Here is an 18,713-nt window from a genome sequence, read left to right as displayed (position 1 = left end):
ATTTTGATGAAATTCAACTGTAGTTTATGTTGAAAATGAACCGAATCTTCAAGAACCCATAATTCTATTCTAATAAAGAGTTTTCCCTCGGGATCAATAAAGTATTTCTGATTCTGATTTTACATCTTCCTGCCACCCATTAAGATAAAGGAACTGAAATTAAAGTTGGTCAATTTTATAAATATCTGGGAATTTGGTTAGACAGCATTCTCACTTTTAAACCCATGTGGAACAACTGGCACAGAATCTGAAGATAGAAATGAGCTTTTTAATATATGAATAAAGCATGTTTTTCTCTTGAGGACAGGAACACTTCACCATCACATCCTGTACTCTCATGCTGCTCATTCCAAGTACATTTACTTAAGTACTGTACTTAACTGCAATCTTTGGCTTGTGACCTCTGAAAAAACAGTCTGGTTGGGGCCCCTTGTCACATTTCAGATGTCTGAGTTGTTAACAATTCCATCAAAGAGACATTTGCCCTCCAACTTCTCAGATGTTTTCATTTAAATAACTGTGAGGCCAAAAAAACTTGTGTGTAAAACTTTGTGTACCTACTTATCTACCACATGAATCATCTCATGACCACTCAGATTTATCTTGTGACCCTTAGGTGGGGTCCGACCCTTTGGTTGGGAACCACTGAATCTAAAATACCAGTAACTGAATATAAAGTAGTTAAAACTAGCTCCACTTCCACGAGCTACAACAGTAAAATGCTGCTTACACACTGATTAACATAGTATTAACAATCTGATAATGTATATAATGATATACAGTATCAGTCACATTTTACTGCAGAGCAAGAACTTTTACTTTTGATATTTGTGTTCTTTTACATAAGTAGGATTTGATTCTTCCCGACTGCGACTGGCCTCTTCAACAAGGTCCGGGACTCCCGCTGACATCCCGCCCCATGGATACAACATGTTACACTAACGCCAAGTCTCCATGTCTGACTTGACGCGTCACATTAACGCAAATCTTTATCGCACATATTCTTTATACTGGGAACATTTGCACACCATCCTCCTCATTATAAACCCTGTACAGCTCTTTTCATTTTAAAATCTATATTTTACATTATTATTATATTAATGTAAATTTCTATTTTATATTTAAGATTCTTAGCTTGCAGTACTTGTTTCTTTTTCTTTTCTCTTACCATGTTTATTGTGACCAGTTATGCACCAAAATACCAAGGCAAATCCCTTGTATGCTGAAAACCTACTTTGCAATTAACCTGATTCTGATTGCAGGACTTTTACTTATAATAGAGTATTTTTACATTGTTGTATTGGTGCTTTTACTTAAGGATCGGAGTTCACTTCATCCACCACTGACTTTGTATAACTTAAAAGGACATAAAAACCTCATCCCATTGGAAGAATATAAACTTTTAATTTTGGACACTTTTTGAGACGTGTGTGATTGATTCTGATGCTGTTCGTATGAGTAACTAGCTGTGTTTTGTTGTTCTTATTTCTCCTGCTGTACTCGGGTCTCTTTTGCAGAAGAGATCTTTATTTCAATATATACACACACTTTATGAAATTATAACTATTCAAAGAAATGCATTTGTCATATAAGCGACCAATAATAATAATAATAATAATAATAATAATAATAATGATGATGATGATAATAATAATAACGGAGATCAACGCTGATGACAGGCAAGAGTAAAAAAAAAAAAGGACCTTGCACCATCTGTTGACCTCCATGATGTACTACAACTCAACAAAGAAAAAAGAAAGAAAAAAAAGACACTGCTGCTTTGAGTAGAAAGATAAAGTAGACTTTATTTGATGGTGAAACCTAAATAAGATCTGCGATTACAAAAGAGGTTCTCCACGCACTTTTTGACGTCACAGAGGTTGGAATGCTGTACTGACAGAAAGACATCAGAAGAGACTGAACCTAAAAATAAGAACTCAAAAGTAAGAGAGCAGACACTCGGGGTTCAGAGGGAACACCATTCAATTTTAAAAACTCAACACGTTGTTCCTATGATCTATGGCAGTCAGATTAAGTTTATGAACACATTTAGCAACTCCCAACTCCCATCATCCCAACATCAGAAACTGGAAAATAAAAGCAAATGTGAGGTTTTAATGAAGTCTGGAGATGCAGGGAGAGAACAGGCATTGATGGTAAAGATTACTTTAAAACAATCCAGTGGGATTTTCTGGTGTTCAGTGTTAATTTTCTTGATATCACTACTTCATAATGAGCTTTGTTTGGATATAAAACTCACAATACACAAAATTAGCCTCTTGTGCATTGTAAAATACCAGATAAGTGGTAAGACAAGTGCAAGTATTTGCTTTTCCGCTTTGACAGACAACCATTTATGTTCCTAAGCACTGACTGCACTTTCATAGACCACAGAAACAATATACTGTACATAAAATCTTAAATTGAGTGGCATTTCCCTTTAAGTAGCCTCCAAACTAACATATACAGTATACAAATATGCACTCAACAAATATACACTCAAGGGTATCCTGCATCCCATCAGAATCCATTTTCAAAATGAAACATTCAAAAATATTTGCCTTCTCTATACTCTGGAAAATTATAGCACTGTGGATCTCATATGTTTTTTATCTTAAATCTATTACTTTTAAAAAGAATAGTTCGACATTTTGGGGAATACTATTACTTGCTTTCTTGCCGAGACTTAGATGAGAAGACTGATACCACACTCATGTCTGTACGGTAAATAAGAAGCTACAGCCTGCAGCCGGTTAGCTTAGCTTAGCATAAAGACTAGAAACAGAGGGAAACAGCTAGCCTGGCTCTGTCCAAAAGTAACTAAATCCACCTACGCTCTAAAGCTCACTAATATACACGTTTTATTTCATTTGTTCAATCAATACGAACACCCAAGTGTAAAAACAACAATTCAGAAATGGCCTGGTGTGTAACAGATCAAACAAACAAGATAAAACATTTTAATAAGTACGTTTTAGAGGTGCTGTTGGGTGGATTTAGACCGAAAACAGTGTTGCGTTAAAACAACGCAAGAGGCTGCGTTGGTGGGGGCGTGTTGTTTAAGGTACCGGTGAGACAATGGCTGTATTTGGAACCGCCTACCACATACAACAGATGAATGTAGTATGCAGTATGTACTACACACTACTTACTGCTTTTCATAGTAGTATGCAGTATGAAACTGTTCAATCGATTTATTTTGCAGTATGCTAGGCCAGGCTTAGCCGGTTTTGGAAAGCGGAAGTAAACAATAATAGGAATATAAATGTAAATACACTTAACATTTTTTTTCAAATTTAATCTTGTGTAAGGAGAACAATTCACAATTGTGGCTACAGCCTGTCTGTAACAAACGCATCGCTACATTTGTCCTACTAACGTTACCCATAACAAAGCCATAACATTTAAGTTAAGCCTGCTAAATGTTTGATATCACGAAGACAGCAACCTTGGCGAGCTGTCAAAAAGAAAACACGACATACATAAATTAAATTAACGTTATATTTTTTGTTGTTAGGGACAGATCAGTTATATTCCTCCTCTTCCTCCACTGACGCAGGGTGACCATTTGTTGAGACTGCCTGATTAAATAGAGATCAAATAAAAAAAGCTTGTTTTGTTTTTTTTAAACGTTGCTGTGACTGTTCCAGCGCATTGTGGGACACATAGCCTACAAAATACGATCCAAGAAGTAACAGATGAATGCGTTCAAAAGCTTATCAGACGCCAAAACACTGCACAACGGTTTGTAATATTCAGACAGGATTTTACAACTAAAAAAAAAATGTAAAACAATTTTATCTTTAGTCACGACAATTGTGAAGTGAACAGAAGAAAGATGCCGTTCACGTTACAAATTAATCTACCAGGGATGTTTGCTTGCATGTATGTGATTGGCCAACGTTGTAGCAAAAGTTGAGCCTGGTTCAACTTTCAAATAAAGTTGACTAGCCTGGCTTTGGACACAGCCAGACTAGCTGCTTCCCTCTGTTTCCAGTCTTAATGCTAAGCTAAGCGGCTGCTGGCTTTAGCTTCATATTTACCGCACTAACATGAGCGTGGTATCAATCTTCTCATCAAACTCTCGGCAAAAAAGCAAATAAGCCCATTTCCCAAAATGCTGAACCATTCCTTTAATTCCAGTCAGGCTGAAAAATGTTTCATTCTTTGAAAACCATGTCTCAATACTTTAGTGTAAATAATCTTACAAATGCATTAGCTTCACGTTTTCACCCAGATAAAAAAATATTAACCAACGCCTGAAACACAAAAATATCACAAATATGACATTTATCCTAATTGTGAACAAGTTCATAGTCCCAACTAGACTCACTTAGAGAGATATCAATCCATATCTGGGATTATTTTTCTTAAGGATTTATCTTTTTTGGCCATGCACCTCCCATTGAGAAAATGGTCCTCTAGCTTCTTCTGCTCCTGATAACAGCCCCGTTCTATACATTAATGGACAGTAAATGTCTAATTATGGATCTGGTCCCATCTGCCCCAAATACTCCCAAAGTCTGCAGTTCCCTTCTTCCTTAAGGTTTGCACCCAAGTGTTGGCAGCAACAAGGAAAAGCACATTAAAAAATAGACATCTTTAAATAGCTATTCAGCTTGTCTAAGTGCAGCACAATCGGAAACATTAAATTCAAGTCATTATTATTTCCTCCCCTCCCGTGTCCATACAATGAATATAGCAAAAAAAAATCATTTTCAGTTAAGAAACTAAATGTGAAAGGATACATCTTTGATCAGACAAATAAACAATATACTGCAGCCACACTGTAACATCCAAAAATAGTCTTAAGTTGAAATATATATTTTTTTTCTGCCAAAGAAATGCTGGCGTTCTAAGTCACTCTAAGCAGATTTAATATACTGTTGAGGTGTAATTTGTGTTTTCTGTCTCCGTTAATCCTCTACTGACAGTCCTGAACATGATGTCAAACCGTCACGGAATAAAAAACGGACATCCGGTGTCATTTGGCACATGGGATGCTCTCACTGGCTGCCACACTGAAGTCCGGATCTTTGTTGTCTGTGGTGACGGCAGCAGCATCAACGCTCTTGTCCTGGTTGTCATTACTACTACTACTACTATTGTTGTTGTTGTTGTTGTTGTTGTTCTGGACACTCAGGAGCCCGTGGCTGTTGTTCTGGACCAGAGGGGTGTTGCTGAGCCTCAACTCCTCCAGCTGCTTCCACAGCTCGTCCCTCTCCTGCTCCTTCTTCTTCTCCCTGGGAAGACAACATTTTAATACTTTTTGGATTAAAAGTTAACAAGTAGAAACAAAAGTATAAATGGTAAATGACAACAATTTTTTCCTAATTAAGGGTGCAAGTAGCAGCATCTTCTACAAACATGGCAACTCCCAGCAACTGCAGACTACAAGTGCAAAATATGGGACCAGATCTGAAACGAACCTGAAATAATTTTCTCCCGTTGTGATTATGACGTACCACATGATCAGAGCTGATAATGAGTAGGCTTGGATCTGTTCAGATCCACGTTAGTATTATACATAGTGACACACAGATATTCATGTGGAAACTATAACCAGACGAGAATGCTCTGATGATAACAAGTCTATCAGATTTTAGGTTATCAAGATTTATTCAGACAGGTGAGGCTTGTTGACCAAACACATCAGGCAAATTCAAAATACTATGAAGTCTTTGGTTCACTGTCAGTGTAGCAGGTATGACTACAAGTCATTTGTGTCTAAAAACTTTAAAGTTTAATTTGTATTTTTCATTTGCACAACATTAACTCAGGAGTAACGAGTAAAAACATGAAGGTCATGTTCTGGATATTATTTCAACAAAAGTCAGCTCGTTTTCCTCACTGTTACCGGTTGATAAAAAAATGAAATCAGTTTTCATGGGGAGGTGTTTGAAGTTTTGTTTTGACCCCTAAAGAACGACCTGACAGAAAAAGTTTGAGAACAACTGTTATAACCCACTTTCAAAACAATCGCCTGCCTGCTGCTCTTGTTTACAAAAACAACATCTGCTTTGTTGTTTAAAAACATACAAAATGTATTATCTCACAAGTAGAGCATCTGTGTAGAAAACACAACCGGGGAATGTACATTTTCACAGACAATGAAGTATATGACCTGTCCTTCACTACGTCAACAGTCATGTAATTTCTTCCTACATAAAGTGATTTGTATGCAGAGCCTCCATTCAGAATATGTGACAGTGACTCAGGTACAGGGTAAAGTGTGTGATGCAAGCAGTACGTTAGCCTTTTACAAAACCAAACACACTCATCATCCCGTGGGAGGAACACGTAACCAAAAGGATAAAATTTTATATTACTGATTGCAGGTTTCTCCAACCAAAGTGTTCACTCCCCGGTGTTCAGGAAACCGTTTGAATTTCTCTCTTAAAGGGAAAACCTTCAAGGACAATAACACTGATTCAAATCTTGTAGCTTGTATTGACCGGTGCCTTTGGATGTTTGGTGGTGTTTTATTTCTGTGCACGTGTCTTATTCTGATTATTCAAAAAATCTTTTGCCCAAATCCACAGTAGCTTCAGGAAGTATTCAGACCCCATTCATTTGTTGCATATATAATGGATTAAATACATTTTTTTTGCCAATTAATTCTATACATAATAACCTAGAACACATTTTAATGGGTTTGTTTTTTGGAAACTTGTCAAATTTAAAAAACTGAAATCTACATTTACATATTCAGGTATTCAGACCCTTTGCTATAACACTCCAAACAGAGCTCAGGTGCATCCTGTTTGCTTTGCTTGGCTGATTATCCATGAACTTGCCTTGAGCCCATTTGTGGCAAATTCAATTGATTAGAAATTATTTAGAAAGGCACACACCTCATAATTTATATTTTTTTATATATATATATATATATATATATTAAAACCTCTTCTATCTATCTAACCAGATACAAGTTAACATATAGTTTGCAAGGTGAATGCAAGTGAAATGATTTAACTGGCTGGTAGAAAACCAGCAGCACTTTGTATCATGAGGAGCAGCACTGAGAAAGATTTTTTAGTAGAGTGTACATGACAAACGGTTTTGTGGCATCAGGGACAATTACTGAAATTGGCCCAATTAAGGACAAACATTATGAAATAAAAGAGTGTTCAATCTAATTTTACAGTCCATGTTTCATGTTCTGAAAGTGTCTGTTACTCACCGTTGCCTGTCTGCTTTATAGGAGGAAGTCAACTCGTCAAACAGGGTGCAGTTCATCTCCATCAGCGTCTTCAGCACATTGTAGACCAGAGCGACGATTGTCCTGCAACACAGCAGAGACACTCTGGCATCAGTAACAACTGGGAAACATAACACTCGTGTGCTTCAGTGTTCATTTAGTGGAAGAAGTGAAAGGGTCAGGTCACCTAAATTATCCCTCAATAAAAATCCCTAAATAAAAAACAAACAAACATATATTTACTAACTTAACACACTGCCAACAGTTTCCAATTTCCAATGACTAGTTCCAAAAAAACTATTGGGCTATCCAGAGTAACAGACAATCAAGCTGGGAAAAGATCATCAGTAACAACATCAGCAGCATCACAAACAAAATTCATGTTGCCTCCATTGTATTAATGTGGCAGCATAAATCTCAAAACCCGAGCTCATTAAACTAAAACTATCTGCATGACTAGATACTTCCTGGGAAGATGTTTGATTTATTTGTAATTTAAGTGAATTAACTTTTACATTTAATGAGTATGACCACACTGAATTCAACATCTCAATTGATAAAACCGGTGTACAAATATCAAAACATTTGAGCCATGCAATAATCAATATATTAAACCTAATGTAACTTGCCTTGCTTTAGAAAAGATAAGTTATTTCATGAAAAATAAGCTTGATACATTTTGAAAAATCTGGCACTCTTTCTACACTTTTCTGGAGAACAATATTTACTTAATTTATACAGCGTAGATGACACTGTAGAAGGAATTAGATGATATCTTCCAACTCAATTAAGGAATTGGAAGACCGTAATTTAAGCTGTGCTGCTTTTTCCCCCCCTTTCTCTGCTACTCTATTGTATCTTATGATGTTTTATTGTTATTATTGTTATTTTCTTTGTTCAGCTCAAGGTCCAAGGAGTGATTTCATTGGCAAATTGTCGGCCAATATTGGCCTATCGCAGATATATCAGTCTCGGCGTATTTGTTATCCGACAGGGACTGTTGTGCCTGACAACAGTCAGGTCACTCATGCTTATCACAACTGTTTGCTGTGTTGGCGAGGTAGCTAGCCAGCTATAGTTTGTCAGTCAGTAGCAGAATGAAAGGTAAGCGTCAGAGCAGCTCTTCATCATTCTGCAGCTCAGCAGACGACGGTGTGGCAGTGGTTTGAGTCTGTTGAGTGTTGACTTCATGCTACTTTATTACCTAGTTGGTGAGATGCAATGCTGGAAAGTAAATAAATAACGTCACAAGCCTGTTTTTTTTTTTTTTTTTTTGTTGAACGTTTCCCCTGAACATTTACAGCGCTGTTTATCTCTTGATTCATCAGCAGCGAACCATGAGTTAATGTTCGTGACTGTTACATTAACAGCGAAATATTACTACAGATGACATGTTTTGATTAGCAACCCCCAAAAAAAAAAAAAAAAAAAAAAAAACAAAGCGTTTCTGATTGGAGTTGAATAGCCTTCTCCAGACTGGAGTACTTACGGATTCCAGTGCTCTTTGGAGATTCTGTACAGGCTACCGAACATGATGGGAAGGACCTTGTCAATGTTCTCCTCAATGAGGCTGAGAATGTACTCGTTATTCCAGAAGTACAGCGCTCGCTCTGCTACCTGTGAGGTCAGAGAAAGGTAGAAAGACTGCAGTCAAAAATTAGCATCTCTCCATAAGGCTGACTGAGTGGGATTGTGCTGGTTAATGAAAAAGGAAAGTTCAGATGAAGGAGAGAACAAAAGCCCCTTTCACATGCACTTCGCTGCATAAATGTGATGGCAATTTCACGTCATGTGTCATGTCTGAATATCCACTGAACAAGGAAAATATACTCAGTTGCCAGTTTATTAGGTACACCTTCATGAAGGTTATTATGTTTAAGTTTTTGTTAAAACAGTTTGAGACATGTTGATTCAACTTTATGATCATTTTGGAAGATGTAGTTTGTGTTACTGTATTGCATTATACAGAGAGGTATTTTTGTTATTTAGACTACCCTCATTGATATAAATGGCGTGGACAAAATAATCGAAACACTTGTCAACAACTTATTGTCCACATTGTGTAAAATTGTCTTTGTTAAAAACAATACAGAACAACTGACAATACAAGACAAATAATTAGGACAAACAGCAGGAACACAGTATCAACAAACAACACTATTTTTAAAATGTTGTGTAAAGTCAGAAGGAGGCTCTGCAGTCAGCATTTGAATTGCATAAGAAAAGAAACACCTGCTTTACAAATTTTTAAAGGCTCCTACTTGTCTTTAGAAACTCACTTAACTTATTTTCTCTGAAGTTAAGGTGGCCACCAATCACAGTTTCAAGATATTTAAACTACTGACAACTAGTACACCAGCTGTCTCCCTCCTTAAATTGTCAACTTTCATTCATGCCAACAGCATGAATGAAAAAATAATTATCCAGCAAAACACTTTGCATACAGCATGTCAGCAACTAGGAATTAAATGGGAGTTCCAATGTTGTCATCAGTGGTGGAAGAAGTGTTCAGATCCTTTACTTAAGTAAGTAGTAGCACTAAATGGAAATACTCAAATACCTCACTTTAGTAAATGTACTTACTGTAGTTACTTTCCACCACAGGTTGTCATTTTATGCTTTTGCTTTGTCAGATTTTATAAACTAGGCGGGAAAATGTATTAGATGATTAAATGTGAGAAGCCGAGCGAGTATCATTAATTAAGGGTTCAACAGCAAAATACATTTTAAAAATCAATCTCTGACGCAGCTTGTGAGAGAACAGAAAACACTCTTCTTCCATCAGGCTTTTCGAGCAAACACGTGGCTCTTTCCGTAATGAACATTTACCTGACGGACATATAGGTAACCCTTCACTTTGAGTTCCCCTATTTAGCATTTATAAGCAGTATACGAACATTTAATAGATGGTTTATAAACACACTATAGTGTAGCTGTAGGCAGATATAAGGAGATTTTTAAGTCTTTATTGTATATAAATGTACAGTATTTGTCGACAATTATAAGTTATAGTTATAGTTTTGGACAAATGCATTAATAAACACTTATCTGCTTACAACTATATTAAAGTGTTATAAACCATTTATTAAATGTCTATATATAGAGTAGTGCTTATGAATGCTAAATAGGGGACTTAAAGTAAAGTGTTACAGACATGTATGTCTGAATGACAAAACGTTACTTTACAGCTTTATGAAGCCAGCAATGATATTCTCTGAAGAGGGCTATGGGCAAAGGACAAAGTCTGTATGTTTCTGTATGTCTGTGTCAGAAGCATACCTGAAAGTGTGGATTGGCAACACATTTAGAAATCTGTTTGAACAATGGCTCCTGGATTTTCTTGAATTGCGTTGGCTCAATGACGTCCAGAATCTCCTCAATTTCACCCAGGAACATCACCTTATTAGATAAGAGGTGCAGAACACGAAGCAACATTAAGATCTGGCTGACAACTGTGATAAGTGTAAAGTGTATTTACAGACATGCAGAATTACCTCTTTCTGGCTGCAGGTTTTAGGCCAAAACTTCAGCAGCCCACGGATCACCTGCACAGATAACAGAATTTCTTGAGAATTTCTCTCTAATGTCAAAAAAAGAAACAAAAAGCCTTCAACAGTCTGTTTGAGTGGGTGGTTGCTAGCACCCACTACAAATGTCTCTGCAGTTTAGACTAATTTAGTGCTTGAGGCTTTGAATGGGAGGAATGATTTTTTATTCATTATTATTATTTTTTTTTAAAGTACCGGTTCAGTGAGTGTGGGATCCTTCTCCAGGAACTGGACCACACAGTAGGCCAGCTGAGGGACACAAAAGGAAAACAGTAAATGAACCCAAAAACTGCATCAGACCAAGGCTGCATTACACAGAACCTCATCTGAAAAGACATCTCTTGTTAAATATGTATTTGGGGTGAAAACCTATAATCAATGTAATTATTTTTATAAATTCCCACTCTGGTAACTTTGAGAAAGACTACAATGAAACACACCAATAATCACTGAACCAGAGCATTTCCACTTCCAAGCCACCAAGAGGTGCTATAGTACAGAGATTACATCACAACGGTGCTTAATCCTGGAGAGACAATCCTCAACAACAGCTGTATAATTTAGCGATACATCAAATCTATTCTGTGCAGTTGTGAATGATACAACTCAAGGATATGCAAGTTATAACAACATAATATAGTTAATAGTAAAGACAGTTTCTCCTACCTGTGCATGGAAAAGGGACAATGCTTTAGCTGTATGTAACGGGATGAGCACCTTCATAAGGAACTGCTTGTGCTCTGCCTTCAGAGGCAACGCAAACCCATTGATGATACTGTAAACAAAAAAAAACAACAGAACCACGATGGATAGATTCCTGTACAGAATGACAAAACATCAGCACAAACTGAATACTACAAGATCAGATCAGGGCATGTCTGTGAATATGTTCGGTTCCTGAAGCAGAGATGAAATATAGAGAGAATTCATTGCAGTGGTAGTACCAAAATGACAGAAGAGAGGAGCCTTTTAGTTAAGGAGTTAAGTCCTCCACGTCATCAGACACAAGTAACAATCTCCACAAGCTGGTTTAAAACCTGGACTCTCTGCAGTAAAGCTATGACGGAATAAAGACCAGGTTTCTATGATAGTGATGATTATATTTTTTCAAATCCATCTTTCTTTGAGAGTTGAAGTGTTATCAAATGCCAGACACCAAAAGAAGCCAAAACAAATAATTGTACTTGTTAAAAGGACAGCAAGTGTCCAAAGCCAATGGCTGAAAGTTGAACTTTTAAATGCATTCAATATTTTACAAACTATTGTGTTTACCATCAACTGAATGTAGTATCAAGAGATCTTTAAGATTTCTTTACGCACACAGCAGTTATAGTAAAAGGTTGTTAATGGTGATTGTTCTGCATGTCAGTATGTCCACAAAATGTCACATGACCAAAGGTTATTACTCACCTTCCCAGGATTTCTAGCAACTCAGCAACTCCATTGAAGTGCTCAGTTTCATATATGAACCTGCAACACCAACAGAAATTATTATTATTATGACACAACACACTAACCCCCCCCAAATGTTGTAACTCTTAAAAAAAAAAAAGCATTTGGGCTGCCACAGAAAACAGGGATCACTTGTATGTCTTTGGCCAAAAGACTGAAATCTGCAAATTCTTTAATTGATAAGAAGTCTCATTTAAATAGCTGACTAAGAATTACTTGGAAAAAAAACAAATTTAGCTGGAGACCTTAAATCGACTGTTCTTATGTAACTTAATGATCCATCCATACATCATTCATCTCCTCTGTTTGGTAACCCACTTGCATGCACCCATGGTATGTACAGACAGAGCCTGACAACTGTGGCACTATTTTTATTCAGTGACAGATGGTCAAAGTACGTGTACCCGTTTTGCCACCCTGCCTGTTGGAAACGACATCAAGGGCCCCCCTGATTCAATCATCTAAAGCCCGTTGTAACGCAGCAACAGGAGCCGTTAAGAATAAACACAGGGTTCGGGGGCTGGGATGAATCCATTTGTGTGTATGTAATGTAATGACGTGTAGAGAAAATAATGTCTTAGTTGGCTGAACATCAATCAATTTGAGCCCATCATGTGCATAACGGGGTCAACTGAAAACCAAGACCAGAAACTCCACACCGGACCTTACTGTTAACGGAGTAGATGGAGCATATTTTTCGGTTACATTCATTGTGTGTTTCTGTGAATCAGACAGCCATGCCTTGTATGTCCCAATGTAAAATGAGACAGGTTATAAAGTGCCCCAATACTCCCTCAGGAGAATTGTCTTTTATAATCCCAATGAAGACGTTTTTTGACCTGCGTAGGAATCCTCAGTAAAAGCTGTTTTCGACCAAATAGTTCCAGGAACTATGGAGCCAAACGAACTCAAGTGGGAACAAAAAGGCCCTTTTTTGCACATTCCTGTTTGCACTTCCAAAGTATGTGAAGACCCGTGAAGATTAGGAAAATTCGACCGATGACGGACAACAACACTGAATCATCATGTTGTTTGTATTTAATATCATGACTTGCAGAGGTAGAAAGGTAGACTGAAAACTGAAGAGCGTCTGACTCCAAAGTACACAAACTCCTGAGTGTTGTATGTTTTTTAATTTTTGATTTAGAACGCAACTGCCATGAAGCTACCATCAAAACTAATTTTATTTCTATCATTCACTCACTCTGTTCTCTCATCACCGCTCCCTCTCTATCATTCACTTGCTAGGTATCTTTACCACTACTCCTTCTCTCTCTCTCTCAGCTAATTCGCACACAATCTCTCTTTATCCCCCTCTCTTTTTTTAAACTAGTCAGGAAACCATAGTTTCTTGTTTTTTGAATGAAGCAGTACACAAGCTGAAGCAGCTGCAGTTTCTGAGTTTGACCAATCACTGACATTCAGCCCTGCAAACTCTGCAAATCACTGGCTGGCACTGTTCCAAAAGGTCAGGTTTTTACCAAATACTGAGTGAGTGAGTTTCAGTTTCCCATTTCAAGTGGCTGATGACAGGTAAAAAGAAATAAAGGGAACAGGTGTTGGGATCTAGAGACTGTTAGGATCATAAGAACGGTTGCATTGACTTCCCTCAAAGCAGCAGGCCAATCAATTTTTTTGACATAATACCCACTGGTTAGTGATTTGTTTTCCTATTTTCACATTCCTGAACTGATCAAATTTACTGAAATATGTGAACATTACATGCATACTCTTTTGTGACAATTGTCTTAGCCAGTTGTTTATGTTACTTAGTGTTGTAACAATGTGTTGATACTGCCTTCCTGGCCAAGTCTCTCTTGACATTTTAATCTCAATGTAACTTTTACCTGGTTAAATAAAAGAAAAGAAAAGAAAAAGAAACAATGGTTATGAGATAGGACATCAAACATGTTTTCCTGTTACTGTTCATTGGCTGCCTTTTGAACATTTCACTCACCGCAAGAAAATGTTGTTGATCTGCTTCCTGATGAAGGCTCGCAACCCCAGGAACTTTCCATAAATCCGATGCAGGATGGTCTTCAGGAAGTCCCTCTCCCTCGGGTCCTCACTGTCGAACAGCTCCAGCAGCTGAAAGGACAGACAGGACAGGACAAACACGCACTGATTCAGTTTTCAGTCCTGATTCATTTGAAAGATACAATAATATCTTTTATCATGTCTCCATACTGTGTAGCTAATTGTATCGTCGTGACTAGATTCTCATACACTGTACCTATATTGTGATTAATATTTACCACTAAAGCATTTGACAAAATAGAATGTATACAATTAATCTTTGTACCATTTAAAATACTTGTATATACTTTAAACTTACTATACATACTTACTACATATTCAAGGTGAGCTGAAGACAGATTTCACATCTCGTCTCGTTATCAATGTAGTTACTAGATGACTCGTTCAATATGTGGCCTTTGCTATGTGATGTGCTGGACTATTTTCCTTGAAGCTTCATAGGCCTTCACTATAAAACGATTACTGCGATTGCAGCGATTACTTATTGTGAAATTAGTTTTCTCTATATCGCCCGCCTCTAGGCTAAGCAACAAACTAGGGGGGCCTTTACTACCAAGTTTAACAAATGTATTGTGCTCGCTGTAAGGTAGTAATTTGTGCAAATAAGTATAAATAATCACTTCATATCTTACCAGCTACTAACATCTTATACAACAAATATACGTTATTTGCACCTGAATGCTCTGTATTGTAAATATATTTGAAATCTCTGGCATTTAACAGCTATTTTCAGCAAAATATGATGAGTCATTATTACAATACTGTTGAGGGCAGCCAAGCCGATGCCACAGAGTTCAAAAGGAATGTTTTCAGGCTCAACTCAGCGTCAGAGTATGGTTCTTATCTTCCACTAGCCTGCCATCAGCACCTCGGTGACAGGTGTCTATTTTTAAACTTGAGTATATCCAGGAAAGGGTTTCATCATGGACACATGTTTTACTTCTGCACTGCGCTGATTCACATACATTCAGCTACACATATTAAACCCTGGGAGTTCAATGGTGCAACCAGCCTTGCTGTGTTGCAACTGAGCAGCGATAATGTAGCAATTGGAGGTTTGCTCAAGGGCATTACAGTTTTCATGATGTTTCAAATGTTGCTTATTCCTGTTCTCCTACATATTTTACTAGTTTGCCTGAGAACCTGAAGTTGCAAGCCTTCTAGTTAGTCCTAACTACTTACCATCACCTTCCATACCTAGCAGTGCACTAAATATTAGTTGTATTTAAACCCCAAATGATATTAGTGTAACTCATTGCAGCTATATCATATCGGCATATACATGTCAGAAAATTAATAGAGACCAATATATTATCTGATTTTTTAAACTCTAAAATATCAATATCAGTATTGGCCTCAAAAAACCTTAAATCAGTCGGGCTATAGTTTTATCTTTTTCCCTTCCCCTTATTTCACTTGACTATTGCTAGTACTAGTCAAGTTACATCAGATTTACTTACATAGCCCCAAATCACAATTCTGCCTCGAAGGGCTCTACAATCTGTACAGAATACAATACCCTCTATCCTTAGACTTTATAACCAAAACGCTTACTACAAAAAGTATAGAAGTTGCGTTCAAAGCAGTTGTCCTTACCTGGACATTATATGACGACATATACCATGACACGATAGAAATTTGTAAACAGTCAGAGACACTGACCGATTCCACCAAGGTAGCTATCCCTAATCTACCTGGGGAAATCAGGCCATTGTTTGCAATGTGCAGGACTGCTTTGTGGCCAGTATTGGATTTTTAGGATTTTTGTACCCTGACTTGTCAGTTATTTGATTCTACCAAACATAGACAGATAGTTTTTCTATCTACCGACACTTTTCAAATTTACTATATCATGACATATGTATATTGATGTAATAGGGCTGAAACAATTAGTTAATCGACAGAAAATTAATTGCCAACTATTTTGATAATTAATTAATTATTGTAGTATAGTTATTTATAAAGCAAAAATGCCAAACATTTTCTGGCTACAGTCTCTCAAATGTGACAATTAGCTGCTTGTGTCTGATTTTTATCATTGTAAATTAAATACCTATGTGTTATGGACTGTTATTCTGACAAAAGAAATTTGAAGAAATCGCCTCGGGCTCTGGGAACTTGTGACAGGTTACTTTTCACTATTTTCTGACATCTTATAGTCTAGCCCTAAGCAGCATGACACCTATTGCCTCATGAAAGTGATACATGTACGTCGAGGAAGGGAGAAAAACTGTGCTGACCAAAACAAGCAAGGTTTTTGTAAAAAGTTTCTACACTCAATGTTTTGGTAAAACTTGTATCCTTACTGACCAGACAGAAGACATGAGGTTTTGACCTCTCAACTGCACTGACGTGGATCATTGAGGACAAAAGGGATGCAGACATTGGCTTTATTATGTAAGAAAGCTGCCAGAGTATAATTCAGACATGCAAGTGTGTGCCTGAGGTAATGTCAATATTCAATCACAAAAGGTCACACTAGGATCTGAGTTTCCTCACGAGCCTGACCAGTACATGTCCCTGGAGAGCCCAGAGACCCTGTATGATTTGTACCTTGGGTCCAGAAAAAAAAAATCATTACTAGGCTACATGTTATGTCCATCTGTAGTGTGTAGACACAATGCACAATCATAAAGGCATTGCTCAAAGAGGGTCCATAGAAATATAAAGGAAAAAAACATCAATGAGAGCACAATTCTCCTCCATGGTTGACAAAACACACTTGGAAATCATTTGCAGTCAAGTTCATTTTGTTTTGTGATTAAATGTCTTCACCAGTTGTGTGTGAGGATCAGTACAGCCACAAGGAGCTGCTAACAGGAATGTCAGATTCTTGCAAACTGCTCACACTTGACTCAGACATGTGTGTCCTCGGTTATATGATCACAAGTGGACAGAGCTACAAAAACCTAGAACACATCTGATCATTTCAAGTCCATACATACAGAATTAGTCGTGAAGCAAATGTGTGATGCAAATATGTGTTCCTGACTGCTTTGAAATACTGCCTTATCAACTCTGTAGTATGGATATAGCAGGACAAAGCTACCACACATAGTTTGTAGCTGGAATGGGGAATTGTCTCACTTCATAGTCACTCACCTGGTGTTACGTAGGATACTGCTTTGCAACTGCATAAGTTAAACATTGTGTGCAAAAACAACTAGACTGACCAGCAAACCAGGATTCTGCATGTAAGGTTTAGAAATTAGTTTCCACAATATTAAATGAATGATTGTTTATAGCTATCCCAATTTCTAACAGAAACATTTCAGTTACTGCTCACAGAAACATTAAACTGAGGAAATAAATAACACGGAGAAAATTGAAATTCTGAACTGAAGCAGGTAGGGATATAAATGCATCAAACGATCATACAGTTTTGAAATCTCAACACTTTATATTGAACAAAAAACAGATCCCTGATGCAAACACAGACAAACTCCATAACATTTTACCAGTGATCCCTGACATAAAAAGCCTAAAATACACTGACCACACTTTGCTCCACATATGGTTGTTTTCCCATGCTGAAGTCTGTTTTCTGCAGCAGCTGTGCTCTGCACTAGATGATCCAGTTGCACCAGAGCAGCGCTAGTTATAAAGCTCTGTATTTAAAGACCAAAATATGCCATTACTTGAATAATTGTGCAATATCCGTGTAATACTCATGTGCAATATTTAGCTTTTTCCTATTTATTATTCATACCTCCATTACTGCTGTTGCAATACTACTTATTACATTGAATTATTATACCGGTAATCCCACTTGGTACTTCACACTTATTTTATTTTATACTTATACCCACTTGGTATTTAATTTATTTTCTGACCTGTTTTTATAGTTTTTGTAGTGTATTGTATTTTTTTTTTTTTTTTTGCTAGTGCTTTCTCCTGTGTACACTGACGTGAAGGCGAGCTGCTGTAGCAAAGAGTTTCCCTTCGGGGATCAATAAAGTATTTCTGATTCTGATTCTGATTAACTAGCAAGTAGGGTAGGAAACCAGTGATGATATGGGTCCTAAGGAGCCGCATAAAATGATATGCCACTAAGACTATCATGTATAATGGTTTTTGCCACTTCAGGATGTTGTAGGACAAGTATCATTGGCTTCTTCACTGCTCCCTGGAGATAATTCTTCCAGGTGTATCCCCTCCATATGCTAACAGTTAGCTTACAGATGCTAATCACATTACAGTTATCTCCAAACTAAACTTACTCCTAAACTGTGTAAAAGCATGATTAGATTTAACAGGTACACAGCTTCCCAAAGCACTGACTAAATTTGACATCAAAACATTTTTTTCACACTGAGCTGCTATGCTGCATGTTTGTATTACTCCACACCCATTCCTAAAGGGGGGGGGCTGCAAGACAATAACAAATACCTTAACAAATACATGCACAAATGTAAATACCAGTAATGAGCAAGATCACTCCAGGGTTTGTCTTAGGTAGATATGTATTTGAGGTG

General features: G+C 37.2%; 1 protein-coding gene across 2 annotated transcripts in view; it reads right to left on the bottom strand.

Moving 5' to 3' along the window:
* Positions 1-1,785: 1,785 nt before the first annotated feature.
* The window catches only part of ppp2r5a (protein phosphatase 2, regulatory subunit B', alpha isoform), a 48,403-nt gene continuing 31,475 nt past the window's right edge, over positions 1,786-18,713 (bottom strand). Inside the window, exons 5-13 of one of the 2 annotated variants that reach the window (XM_044170017.1) lie at positions 14,159-14,289; positions 12,160-12,219; positions 11,416-11,524; positions 10,945-10,998; positions 10,696-10,746; positions 10,481-10,600; positions 8,691-8,818; positions 7,184-7,285; positions 1,786-5,243 (exon numbers count right to left, since the gene is read on the bottom strand). In XM_044170017.1, the coding sequence (XP_044025952.1) occupies positions 4,985-5,243; positions 7,184-7,285; positions 8,691-8,818; positions 10,481-10,600; positions 10,696-10,746; positions 10,945-10,998; positions 11,416-11,524; positions 12,160-12,219; positions 14,159-14,289 (1,014 nt within the window). In that variant the 3' untranslated portion in view covers positions 1,786-4,984. The remainder of the gene's footprint in view (positions 5,244-7,183; positions 7,286-8,690; positions 8,819-10,480; positions 10,601-10,695; positions 10,747-10,944; positions 10,999-11,415; positions 11,525-12,159; positions 12,220-14,158; positions 14,290-18,713) is intronic. The other variant, XM_044170018.1, reaches the window with a different exon arrangement.

Source organism: Siniperca chuatsi, linkage group LG16 (assembly GCF_020085105.1).
Source record: "Siniperca chuatsi isolate FFG_IHB_CAS linkage group LG16, ASM2008510v1, whole genome shotgun sequence".
Taxonomy (NCBI): domain Eukaryota; kingdom Metazoa; phylum Chordata; class Actinopteri; order Centrarchiformes; family Sinipercidae; genus Siniperca; species Siniperca chuatsi.
Note: the sequence above shows the minus strand (reverse complement) of the source record. Positions and strands in the feature narration are given on the sequence as shown.